The 12,546-nt window shown below is 39.0% G+C and overlaps 2 protein-coding genes across 8 annotated transcripts in view; one reads left to right on the top strand and one right to left on the bottom strand.

Moving 5' to 3' along the window:
- KLC1 (kinesin light chain 1) overlaps positions 1-7,455 on the top strand; it is a 51,712-nt gene extending 44,257 nt beyond the window's left edge. For 4 of the 5 annotated variants that reach the window (XM_026849979.1, XM_026849978.1, XM_026849983.1 and 1 more), the window contains exons 15-16: positions 1,501-1,567; positions 2,934-7,455. In XM_026849979.1, the coding sequence (XP_026705780.1) occupies positions 1,501-1,567; positions 2,934-2,999 (133 nt within the window). In that variant the 3' untranslated portion in view covers positions 3,000-7,455. The remainder of the gene's footprint in view (positions 1-1,500; positions 1,568-2,933) is intronic. The other variant, XM_026849980.1, reaches the window with a different exon arrangement.
- Positions 7,456-7,575: 120 nt separating this feature from the next.
- Positions 7,576-12,546, bottom strand: part of XRCC3 (X-ray repair cross complementing 3) — a 16,097-nt gene continuing 11,126 nt past the window's right edge. For 2 of the 3 annotated variants that reach the window (XM_026849987.1, XM_026849988.1), the window contains 2 exons: positions 11,982-12,028; positions 7,576-10,907 (listed from right to left, as the gene is read on the bottom strand). In XM_026849987.1, the coding sequence (XP_026705788.1) occupies positions 10,685-10,907; positions 11,982-12,028 (270 nt within the window). In that variant the 3' untranslated portion in view covers positions 7,576-10,684. Of the gene's footprint in view, positions 11,210-11,981; positions 12,029-12,546 lie in introns of all 3 variants that reach the window. The other variant, XM_026849989.1, reaches the window with a different exon arrangement.

The following is a 12,546-nucleotide window of genomic DNA, read 5'->3' as shown; positions in this document are numbered from 1 at the left end:
CTTTTGGAGAGTTTTATGTAATGTTTTGTTTGTGTTTTACAGATTAACTTACTTTGACTTTCATATATAACCTCTGTTGTATGTTTCCTTGAATAAATGAGAGGTGTATACCATGCATGATTCCTTGCTTTGTTGTTGCTAACACTTACGTCAGATACTTTAAATTGTGTGCGTTCTAGCTTTCGTTGAAATGTTCAGATTTAATGCTAGGAAAAACCAGTAAGCCTATGTTATGTGGCAGCTGGTGCCTCTGTGTGTGTTAGTGTTTTGGTTCATTATTCTGCTAAACCCTTGCTTCACGAAAGCGTTTAAAACTCGTCCTTGACTTTGACTGTTAGTAGTCTTGCTTCAGTAGATAGAAAAACTGGTTAATAATCTGGTGTGATCTGTACGGATAAACCTCTCCATGTTATTGGAAGGCATTGGAAACTGAATTGGCCTGGCCAGTTGTCTCTAAAGCTGTAGGTAGCACTGCAGGATGAGGGCCTCATTGTCTTGTGAACAACAGTTCATCAAATATGTATACAAAGCCCTCACTTAGTAGTTGGGAAGTAGTTAAAGATCTAGTGAAAAATCAAAGCAAAGACAGAACATTCTGTGTAGTGTACAGACGCTTTGGGATAAAGGACATCAGACGTTCCTGTTGTCACCGTGATGATAAGAATTTTAAGGCTAATCTTGAATTTCATTACACACGCTTAAAAACATTTTTCTTAAATTTTGTATGTGTTTGAGAAATGTAGATAAACTATTAATCCTCATCTCAAACAGCAGTAGATATTACTGTTAATACAGTGATATTTTGACTGTCAGTAGCTCCTGTGTTGATTAATTCCCTCATCTGTTTCTTTCAGTAAGGTGATCTAGGGTTGTTGTTACCACTGCTCAGAGCATTGTAAAGCCAAAATCATAACCACAGTTCATAGCACCAACCATCTTATCTCCCTTCACTTTGAAATGTTTAAAATAAAAGATTTTTAAATCCTTTTTGAAATAGATTCTGGAGACTTGCCTAGATGAGGCAGAAAGTACTAAACTAATGTTTGTTGTAGCTTTGCCAAGTTAAATGCTGCCTATGCGACAAACTTACTCATGTTTCACGTTTTTTTTCCCTAAACTGTCTGAATATTTTGATGCTTTTGTAAGAAGCTGCATAAAGTTGAAACTGAGAATTAATTAAAAATCAATGCTAAGACAGGGTATTAATTTGATATGCTTTGAAAACTGAGATTTTGAGTTGAAATGAAATCAGTTGCCTGAAATGTTTAAGCTCTGAGGAGCTTGTAATTTTTTTTTTGTTTTATATGTAATTTAGAACTGAATATTAACATATTCTAAGTTATGTAGTTATCTTAAAGGGAATCCTTCAGATCAGTTTCGGGGCACTGTTAAAACTCCCTTAACTGTGCATTGCTCGTTGTTATACTTGTGTTTTTAGAGCTGTTAGTTTTCAGCTATTCTGATTGGTTTATCCTTGCATGTTCACTGTCCTGGTTGCAGCATGAAGCGTGCCAGTTCTCTGAATGTTCTTAACATGGGTGGCAAGGCTACTGAAGATCATTTTCAAGTAAGAAGCCCTACAATACTCTTACAAAAGTAGATATCATCAGTAGGGTTTGAGAAAAAGAATGTGATAAATAATAAAACAACAAACACCCAGGGATTGGTAAGATCCTGCTTCTGTAAGACGTTTAAGGCGTATGCTTAAGGCATTGTTCCGTAACACTTTTGTGAATTATGCTTAATTTTAAGCAAGTGCTTAAAGTCTGACCAGTGAAGAGCATTGGCTTTTATGATATCAAGCAGTCTCTGGCTGTGGATCTTCTAACTGTTACAGTGGATACAAAACTGCTGGAATCTTGCGTTCTTGCAAACGCTACTTGAAAATGCAGGAACTTTTAAAGCCCAGTTACTAAGTATTTTTTACTTCAGCCCCGTTATTGCAAAGGGTCAAAAAATCTTGATTGCTGTACATATTCAGATTCCCTTAAATGCAACTTCAGTTGTTTCTGAGGTTGTACAGGAGCAGTCTCTGAAAGTTTGTCTGGTCTATGTTACGCTTCTGCTAATATGAAACTTCCTTATTTTGCTTAACTGTATATGGTGTGCCTGACTGCCACATCCCATTTCCTGTTTTTACCTAATAAGTCACTGTTTCTTATATTGTCAAATAAGCTGGCAATGTTCTGCGTTCTAAACACTGTTGTGCATTTTACTAACACAGTAACTCCAACTAATTTTAGGAAGATAAAATTGCTTCTGTACTAACAAAACTGCACATGAGGATCTTTGTCACTATTTGTCCTACGGTAGCAAGAAACCCCAAACTGTATGGCTCTCATTTTACTGTTGAGTGACATAAAGGTGTCTTAACTGTTACCTCTAATCAATGTACTGCAGAGTTTTCTGTGGTGTGAAGTGTGTACAAAACTTTGCTTAGAGTGAAGTTCAGCCAAAAACCAAATCCAGGGTAAAGCATAATTCTTCAAAGCAATAGCGCCAAGTTTTCAGAATGTTGTGCCCCTAAACCATATCTGTAGTATATAACAGATGACTTCAGAAGAATACATTATTGTTGGTGTGTGTGCTATTAAAATTAGTTCTCACTTCTGGTGAACTTTTCTTAGTTCACCCTATAGACATTCCTGGCAATTCCCATAGATGGGCTCTTGCATTTCTGGTAGACTTGGTCAGGATTGTAAAGGGTGTATGTGCGTATCAATAGATCTTATCCATGTTGCTAGTTGAAAGTTGTGGGAAAAAGGTATTTATTAGAATATGGGGAAGAGAGTCCCCCTACCCAACACGAACAAGGCCAGTTCTCCGTAGTTCCTCATACTTGTTTGTTCCTGTTTAACACTAGTAATTTTGTTTATTTGCTTGAACTATCTGGACATCTGCTTAATTTATTTGTTTTTTTCCCCTTCACACAGGAACGAAATAATTGTCTGACAGACTCGAGAGCTCTGAGTGTCAGTCATACTGATTTGGCGCATTGAGATTCTTGGACAGAAGCTAGCTAATATTCCTTTGTGAATAAAGAAGCACTGAGACCTTCAAAGCTTTGGTTCCTCATCATTATGTATAGGAACACCTAGTTTATAGATTCTCATTTGTTGGGTTTTTTTGTTTGTTTGTTTTTTTAAAGGACTGCTGTTTCTACTTTTCTAAATAGGGACAAGTTTAATCACTGCATTAGTGGGTATTTTCTTCTAAAGGAAAACAATATAGATGTATGTTGCTCATTGCACTGCTCCCATTCATGCTACTTATGTTGATTTCTTTAATAGATCTGAGTATTACAGCAGCCAAAAAAATGTAAAAATGCAAACATATTTAAAGCATACCAAAATGCAAAGTTGTTTGAAAATGCAGGCAAAATGAAATGTGTAGCAGTAAATATATACAGTGCTGGAATGAGAAAAGGATGAATTTATGCACATTACTGTATAAAGTCAAATTGAGCATACTGTATTGGTGGGGCTTTCCTTTGCAGCACTGATTATTGTCATGTTAGAAACCTTAGCTGGCAAAACAGCACTTAGACACGGCTTACTTAACCACTAGTTAAATTTTACAGAAGAGAGGGTTGGGGTTACACAACATACAGCTAGCATGAATAGCAATACCTGTGACCATAACTTTGCTACTTGTTGATATAAGTCTTAGGGCACAATAGTCGATGGAGACAGGACAGTTCATGTTGATCAGAAGAAACGGAAAATGTTTTGACCTTTACCTTGTGTGGTTGAAGAATACAGAAGTTTTGGACTGCAGCTGTCCCAGAGCAGCTGCTGTTGCTCTTAGGGAAACATCAAGCCTCAGGTTGACTTTCTTGCTTGTCCACTGGAATTCACAATCCCATTCTCTGTATGCTGAGAGTGCTCTAGCATTTCCGTATGCTGATCCCAAATCCTGCATTTCTCCGTAATGGCTGATGACAGCAGAAGCAGGGAACTGCACGCCGAGCTGTTACACTGTGGAGTAACTGCTGTGCAAAGGACCACTCAAATCCTAAGGGCCCTGGTGGAGGCACTAGATGGCCATAAGTGGCAAGCAACTTGTTTGACCACATGTCCATGTTAAATCTACTTATGGTTAATATATATGCTGTCTGTATATAGGACTGCTGCTGGAACTAAATATGTATGGTTTTAAGTATTTTATAAACACTAGTATTTCCTTTTGCTTTCCTGTAAAGCTTGTAATTTTGTTCATCTTTTGTAAAAATCCTTATTCATGTGAAGTTGGATGAGAAAGTAAAAAAAAAATAACCAGCGTGTGTACAAATGTATTTGTGGTCATAGTTGTGAGTTAAAAAATGCTGAATGAAACTAATTTTGGGAAAAGCTGGAATATTCATTCAAGGTTGGCACCAACTGAAGGAGGTAAACCCAGAGGGATATAAGCAAGTTTTAGTATTTGAACCGGCTGTGAAAAGTCATTAGATTTAGTACTTCATAGAAGTATTTTGACTGGCTTTACATCTGGTTTTATACTGTGTTACGTGATGCAAGAAGTTGTATATGTAATGCACTTGACTGTGTTTACCAGGAGGTACCTTATTAGCATCTCTTTAAAGAAAGCTGTGTATGGTATACCTGCTATAAAGACAGTTTAGAAACCATGAGATATGATGCTGCTAATATGTAGAAGTTTTAGCACAGAGTAGTGCAATTCATTAATGAACTCGAGTGAGAGCAGGTTGCTGCTCAGTTATCTTAACAATATATACTCATATAATGTAGACTTTTGAGTTTTAATCTTTTTATTAAGAGCTTTTAATTTTAAAAAATACATAATATATATACTTTTTCCCCCCTCCCTAAAGCGAAACGTGATGGATTTGGTTTTCTGCACGAGGCCAGACTGAGCTGGCTTTGCAGGAGGAACTGTACACCGGGCTCCAGGCTGGGTACCCGTGCCCAAGCGGTGGGCGGGCAGGACCCTGCCGCAGCCCTCCCTTCGCCCAGCAGCCGGCGACGGTGTCGCCTCCCTCCGGCCGTTGCCATCAGAAGCTCCCGCTGCAAACTGCCCTTGCAGTCAGCCCCTGCCCAGCCCGCGCGATGCTCTCGGCGGGGCTTGTAGGGCCCGATGCTGTAGAGCTCAGTGCTGCACTCAGAGCTTCCAAAAACCCCACAAAACTCTCTAGACACAGAGCTGATTTGCGTGGTAAGGAATTACTTAAAAAAAAAAAAAAACCTGAAAAATGTGGGTTTTACATTCATCTTTCAACTTTGAAGGAAAATTATTTTTACAGCCTCTCAAAAAAACCCCTTGTGTAAATAGCAATAAAATATTTAATCATGCCAGATTATGATGTACATTAAATTTTTAAAATGCAAGACCATGGTATGGTGATAGTGAGGGAACTTTCCTGTTCAGGATCTTACTGTTGGTGGCATTACTAGTACTGTGCTTTTAAATGTTTTAAACCTTTATATAGTGTTTAAGTGTGCTGGAAGATTAAGTTGTTGAGCTACTCCTTATTAAACAATTCTTATATTTAAATTGTTATTTTTTTTTTTCAGAGAAGAAACAAGTTCCATAAATCCCCAAGAATGATAGCCACATCCTTACAGTTATGAGTCAATTAGCTGTTTGCAGTTTGAGAACTGGTGAAGTGCAAAAACAAAGTTAAGGCCAACTTTCCTTGTGTTTGAATCGTGAATTAAGTACTGTCAGGACATGGTTTGTATACATTTAGATTTCAGGTGGGCTGCTTAGTTTGCTTTTATGTAAGTCTTTCTGAATTTTTTCTGTTCCAGTTGTAGCTAACAGTCTGCATAAAGTATAAAACCAGAATATGCAATTGTGTAATTCTGGGAGGTCAAACTAAATCAACAGCTCTGAGGAAACTGAAAACGAGAAAAGACCTTCAAAATTGTCAGACATCTGTAGGAAAACTGCAACCTTGGTAGTGCTGTTGTGTTTTTAATCTAGCATCTTTTCCCTGCCCGGAACTGTAAGGGTGAACTTCATAAAAAACGTAACAAGGACTCCAGGTTAGGCCAGTTCCTTGAGAGTCTCCTCCAAACAGTGGCTGGTTCTGGGGTACAGTCAGCAACAGTCACACGTAGGATGAATCATACAGAGAATTGTAACTAATGGAAAGGTGCCTGTTGCCCTTGTCTGGTAGTGTACCAAGTCTTTAGGAATATTGGCAATATTTGGTCTTGAGTTTAGATCTTACTAAATATTATTGTAAAATGTAACTCTTTCATGATTTGCTCCTCTAATTTTAGAGGAATAACTGAACTGCTGCTGTGATGTTTGTGCTTGCAGTACTGCAGTGATAGAACAAAGCACTTAGCAGAAAAACAATTGGACGCATTATCTACAGTTTGTACCTTTTCTTAAAACAATCAACACCCTCCCCATCTCCCCAAGCCCTCCTGAATGGTGGTAAATTAAAATGGTTTTAAGCTTGAGAAGGATTTGTGTTTAAATTGTACCATTTGAATCCAGTAATTTTGAAAATGGTGTGGTTCTGTTGTAAATATATAGTAAAAGGGGTGTGCAGTGCTTCATTGGAAGTGTTTACAATACTTGATGAGTTCAAGTTATTTTAGTTTTTGTTATGCAGGTCATGTATTTTGTCTGAAAGCTGCTAAGAGAACTGCATTTCTGGTAATGTTAGCCTGTACTGAGAGAATAAATGTTAAAAGATGTCACACTGAAGTTTACCGTTTCATTGTAGCAACTTACATTGTCACAGACTTACAGAAGTATTGGTATAACATTGGCTTTTTAAACAGTTAGTTTAGAGTATTGAGGGAAATCTCGAACTTTTTTTATTTTCCTCCTCAAACCATTCATAATAGTCTCAGTACAGGGAATAGTCAAGATCCATAGTTTCTTTGAAAAAAAGCCTGAAACAACAAAGCAAGAAGCAAAACACAGTGCCGCCATCTGATAGAGGTCAAAGGATGCAAGCTGCTGAGAAGATGCTTATGTTCATAGTGAAGCTGCACAGTTATAGCTGCTTTAAAATAAGAAATATTTACAGAATCTAGTTGGAAGCTCATTTAATGCTCCGGCTACATCAGAAAGCTCAAAGCTGCTCTGTCATTTGTGCTGGCACATACAAGCAAGAGAGCCTAAAAACTGTATACAGCATGGAACAAGCACAGTGAAGTAGTTTTTAAAACCAGATCTATCCTTAGGCTCCCTATATTTATACTCAATTCCGAATTCAAGCAGGGAAAGTCAGTCAGTCTTTAGTTTTAAATTATGTAGTAGAAGCATGATACAGCAGTGGTGGTAGGTTACAGTATAATTAAGCCAGATGAGTTCTGTGCGGTCAGGAAGGGTATTTTTTTTCTAGGACCTGGTTTAGAAAACAACCAGAACCCAACAACAGCAAAACCAGAAAACCATTTGTAATGTCAGTGTATCCTCCTTGAGGAGAAACATTCCCCCCACCCCGATATGTGGATTTCAAGTTTGATTTTTAAAAAAATAAACCTTCCACAATTGGCTTTAAGATGCTGCATTTTGATTTCTGTGTGTAGTTACAGCTATGGATGAAATCCTATTCAGACTTGGCCTGCTTGTCTTGCCTCCCTTTGTGATTTCATCAAGTAACTTGTAATAAGCATTAGTGTTCTTTATTACCTCTGTTTTCTTAATAGGTCAATTGTGTAAATTCTTTTATCTTCACCAAGCACAAATTAATTTGGTTCTGCATTTCCAGAACCCTGTATGATATTTCTGCTGAAAAAGGCATCTTTAAATACATCACAGATCTGTAGATTAATTGGAAACTGTTCAAAAGCATCTCAAATGTCATTTAACATTTCTTTTCAAAGTGTAGAAAAAGATTTAAATGTAGTTTTACAGGATAAAGATTATATACTTAATGCATTCTAGAATGTAAATCTTTGTAAAAAATTACTTCAGCATTTTCCTGTATAGAAACAACTCTCAATTGTAAAATCCAAAGATTAATAAAGCTGTATAAAGGGAAGGTTCTTAAATGGCATTTATTAAAAGTTAAGCATCTTTTAACACTCTTGCCCCTAGGCTTCAGAGAGTCTTGAGTTCAGTCTTGAGAGTTTGCACCCCCAGAGCTCTGCTGCTGCCAGATGAACATCCTGGATTTCTGACTCTGTGTGTGAGTCACTAAAGAAAGGGATAGAAACTGCTGCTGAACATTCAGCTGCTGAGGGATGGGCTGGTGGCATTTTAGCGGTTCAGGGTTTGTGTGTGATGATGAGCTACCAAACCTACTCTAACATGCTCTGACTCAGATTTAAGCCTCCAGCTGGGGGATTAAATAACCTGGGCAAGGACAGGAGGACTTGCTCAGGTAAGGTGTTACTTTCATTTGTTGTTTTTCTTCAAGTAAACAGACCCATCTGTGACTTCATCACTTCTGTCTCATTCCTGTGAGCAGTGACATTGTGAGAAGAGCAATCGCAACATTAGCAAACTGAGCCTTAAGACATGTATCAGACTGTTCTGAAATGGTTCACAGTGAGGCAAGCTCCTGGGCTTGGAGCCTGGGCTTTGACGAGGCTCTTTTGTAAATGAATGCTGGGTAGGGGTTGACTAACTCCCATTATAAAGTTACAGCCATCTGTGGCTTTTTTTAAAATCAAATTAGTACAATAGGATGAGCAATATATTGGCTAAAGTCCCTGTCCCAGATAAACAGGAATGGAAGAAAAGGGAATGGAAGAGAATAATTTGAGTGTTACATATGCTGCATGAGTTTATCTTCATTAAAACTGTGTGAAGGGGGTATGGAACATAAGGATGTGAAGACTGAGGTAGCCACATCTCTGAGCTATAGCCCTCTCACTTTTTCTTTAGATTGAGTACATAAAGACTTCTAAGCATCATGGTTGGATTTTATTACAGAAAACCAACCTGGTCATTTTCAAATACAGGGAATTAAGACATTTTAGAAAAGAGATTTAAAGACATTTTGTTATGCTATTCGCACAAGGTCCCCTTTGACAACTGCAGGGGGCTCAGAGGCACTGAAAGCCACTCATCCTTTTTTCTGTTTGCTTCGAGATCCCGTCGCTCAGCTTCACAGGTGTGACTGTGCCTGTTCTGCTCCAGAACTTCCCTCAGGCAGTCACACAGTCACTGTCTTTCTGGGTCTCTTCCTTGTGTCATACTGGGTTGTCCCCAGAGAAGCTGCCAGCTGAGCCCCTGTACACCAGACAAAACTTTTCCTTTCGGCTGCATGCTTCTGCACGACTGGATGGCTGCTCTGTCCTCACAGAGGGTTACAGGGGGAAAGGCAGAGGTGGCAGCGATGTCACTAACACAGTGCTCCTCAAGAACACACAGGAATCCACCTGGACTTGCCTTTGACCAAGGCACTTGAGAATCATTCCTCTGAACTTGTATTTGTGGATGAGTTTATTGTTTTAGCCTATGGAGAGCAAAAGGTTCTCATCTGCCGAAAGACAGAACTGGAGCAATGTAACCACACAGAAAAACCTGGGACAGGGTAGTCTTCTTGTCTGGGCAACCTGGTGGGGAAGCAGGGAGGAGGGGGCAATCTGAAATCTTAACAAGTCTGTGCATCATACACAGCTATGAGCAGCCACCCACATACCACAGGCCAAAGAAGGGGTAAGGCCTTTGGAAAATGTGCACAAGTAACTTCATCCAGCCTTCACCCACGTGAATTCAGCAATGACTAGAAAAAGCACAAGTCATAGCAGCAGTCTGAGGTCAACAGGAAAAGATGTGTTAAAGATGGAGAAAAAAACATGTAAAGCTCTAAGAACAAAAAAGACCCTGAGCAGAGTAACATGATGGGCAGCTCCATGGATGCCTGAAAACAGCTAAAAGTGTCCTTCAGAAGCACAAAGACCCCAGTGGTAAGGAGAGAAGATACTACAGGCAGGGATCCAGAAGCTGATGAAGAATCTATCCAGAGCAAACAAAACAGAGATGTGCAGAGCAGGAAAACCACCTGGCTACACAGCTTCACCAGGGGCAGCAGAGCAAGGGGATGGCAGGTGAATCGCTACTTTTCAAATGGAAGAGAGTACAGAGGCTTTTTCTGAGGGAACTGGAAAGCAGGAAAAGAACCATTTCCAAAAAATCTGTAGAAGTTCTATGAAGGTAGATATACCCATACAGTACAAAAGTGGTACAGTTTTAATTCTTACATTAAGATGCTAAACTTGAATATCTTTCTGGTATTTTTAAAAAATCCTAATATTAATAACAAGTGGTTTTAACATAGGATGGCTGCTCTGGGACAAAGTTGCTTTCTGTTACTTCTGAAGGCCTCCAGGTAGAAGCAGCACAGCATGAGGCCCAGGAACACCAGCAGGCAATAGTGACTTGTTGAATTTGAGTCCCTTTGGGTCTGGAAACAAGAGAAGGTACACAGCTGCAGTACACACTGTTCCTAGATGAGTGTGCTATTCAAACAATCGGACACATCACACTCCATTGTGCAGCCTCCCCCTGCCCACAGCTTTACTCTCCTTTGGAATTCTTATCTCAAGAGGAAAAGCTGATGAACATATGTCCAGGTATAAAAAGGTCTTCTTGCACAATATCACTGGCTTGATACAGTCATATCACCGCTTATATATTTCAGCATCCACTTCTCTCATCTAGGGAGAATTTCATTTTACTAGTAATTCCTCCTGAAGCAAAAGTTTTGATACATTTTTGGAGCAGGATGCTTTCCTGTGCAAAGGATTTATTTTATGCCTTTCACACCTTCCAATTTTACTGTATAGCAGCAAGAGGATGAAGGGAGATGAGGAGCAAAAACTACTCTTAAAGTCCTCACACTTCCAGTGGGGTGTGACACAACTCCAGATGATGGTGCAGGTTGTGGTACTCGGCTGACCATCAGTCTCATTAGCAGTTGGTTCGCCCAGGTTATTCCAAGTGCTGGACAGACTCTGTTACCCACTACACTGCAAAGAAAGCATCACAGATCTCTGCATGTATGAATTTAATATGAAATATCTTCACTTCTGTTGTAACAAAAATTACACTGGAAGAAATGATCTACTGTTCGTATATTTATTGTTGTTTGCTCTATTTAACTATAGGTCTTCAAAGACAGAGATTACAGGGTCTTTGCACAAAGCTATATGCTAGGTTCTCTCTGTAGCAAGGTAACAGCTGGAGAAGCAGTGCTTCTACACAGAGTAATTCAGCCATTCTTCCAACTACAGCCACGGTGAATACCTGCCTCTGTCTTGTCAGGTCCCCTCTTGTGACGGGAAAACAGCACAAGGGAAGCAGTTGAACTTCAAGTATTTGAAGTGTAACTGTTGGCCCTGGATTCCACTCAAAGGTTTATTTAGAAACGTTGGGTAGATATAATGCTGCATATGTGTTGTTTTCAACCCAAAGTTTAAAACTTTTTTTTTTCCCCCTGGGAAAAGTGCAATCTCTCCAGTAAAAGAATTACAAGATAACCAGTGGGGGGAAAAAAAAGTAAGATCGAACCTTATCCTTGGTCTGTGTCAGTTTCCGAATCTGGAGGATGCAAGTACTCACAAGAACACATTTATGAAGCACATTGCTTATCTAGTTAGGATTGAACAAATATGTATGTTTGAATCCTGTTAATATCTTGGTATCAAAAGATAATTTTTTTTTTTTTCCCCTTAAGCAACTAACAAAACCAACCCATAAGGTTTGGTTGCTGTATTTTTTTAAGCAGACAGAAAAGGTACTCAGTTATATCAGAGACAGGAAGAGATGTAAAAATACTCTTGTGTAAGCAAGTACACCAGCCATTAACTCCAGGGAATTTTCCCCCCAACTTGCTGCTTAGGGATTACCACAGGAGCGTATCTGAGTTTCTTCCACTTTACAGCACATCAGTTATTGCTGATCTCCAGCAAATGCAGCATTGCTAGGTAAATGCACTACTGCTCTTAATAGGCTCTGGTAGTTTATATTGGAGTTCTAAAAAAATATACTGGTTAAATGCTGCTGTGTAGGATATGGTTACATTTCTGTTGTTGATGACTTACCTACAACTGCACTGAGCTGCTTCCGACTCACTCACTGCATCGGTCACCTAAAGCAGAAGAACAACGTTTGAAGTTGACCTGTAGTCATGCATTTGTTTTTAGTGAGCAGAAGGGTAGGGAAGGGAATGAAGACAACAAAATCCAAGTTATTGGATCACATATTAAGCCAAGTCAGAAAACCCTTACTTCTTTCAAGGCACACTAAAAAGGAGTTCAGAAGTATAACCTTAGCTTACAGTGCTACAACTCTTTAGCTAGCTACAGCTTATATGAATTTAACTACTACTATATGCTAAATTTGTTAAAAAAAGACACTCCACCCCCCACCTGAACTGTTCCAATGTTGTATCTGTAGCTAAGAGGTACTGAAACCCAGATCTCCAAAAGGTGTCCTGCTCTCAAGGATTTCCCTACCTTTGAAGGTTTGTCTTTGACTACAACTTAGAAAAATCCACACCTCAACTCCCTCTGTTGTCTTTTAATGCCATGATTCCTACACACAAGTTCTTCACAACGTACAGCAAATTGTTATAGAACATTATATATATATATATATATATATATA

Source organism: Athene cunicularia (genome assembly GCF_003259725.1).
Source record: "Athene cunicularia isolate RWA chromosome 5 unlocalized genomic scaffold, athCun1 chr5_part1, whole genome shotgun sequence".
Taxonomy (NCBI): domain Eukaryota; kingdom Metazoa; phylum Chordata; class Aves; order Strigiformes; family Strigidae; genus Athene; species Athene cunicularia.
This window is presented reverse-complemented; position numbering and strand designations above follow the sequence as displayed.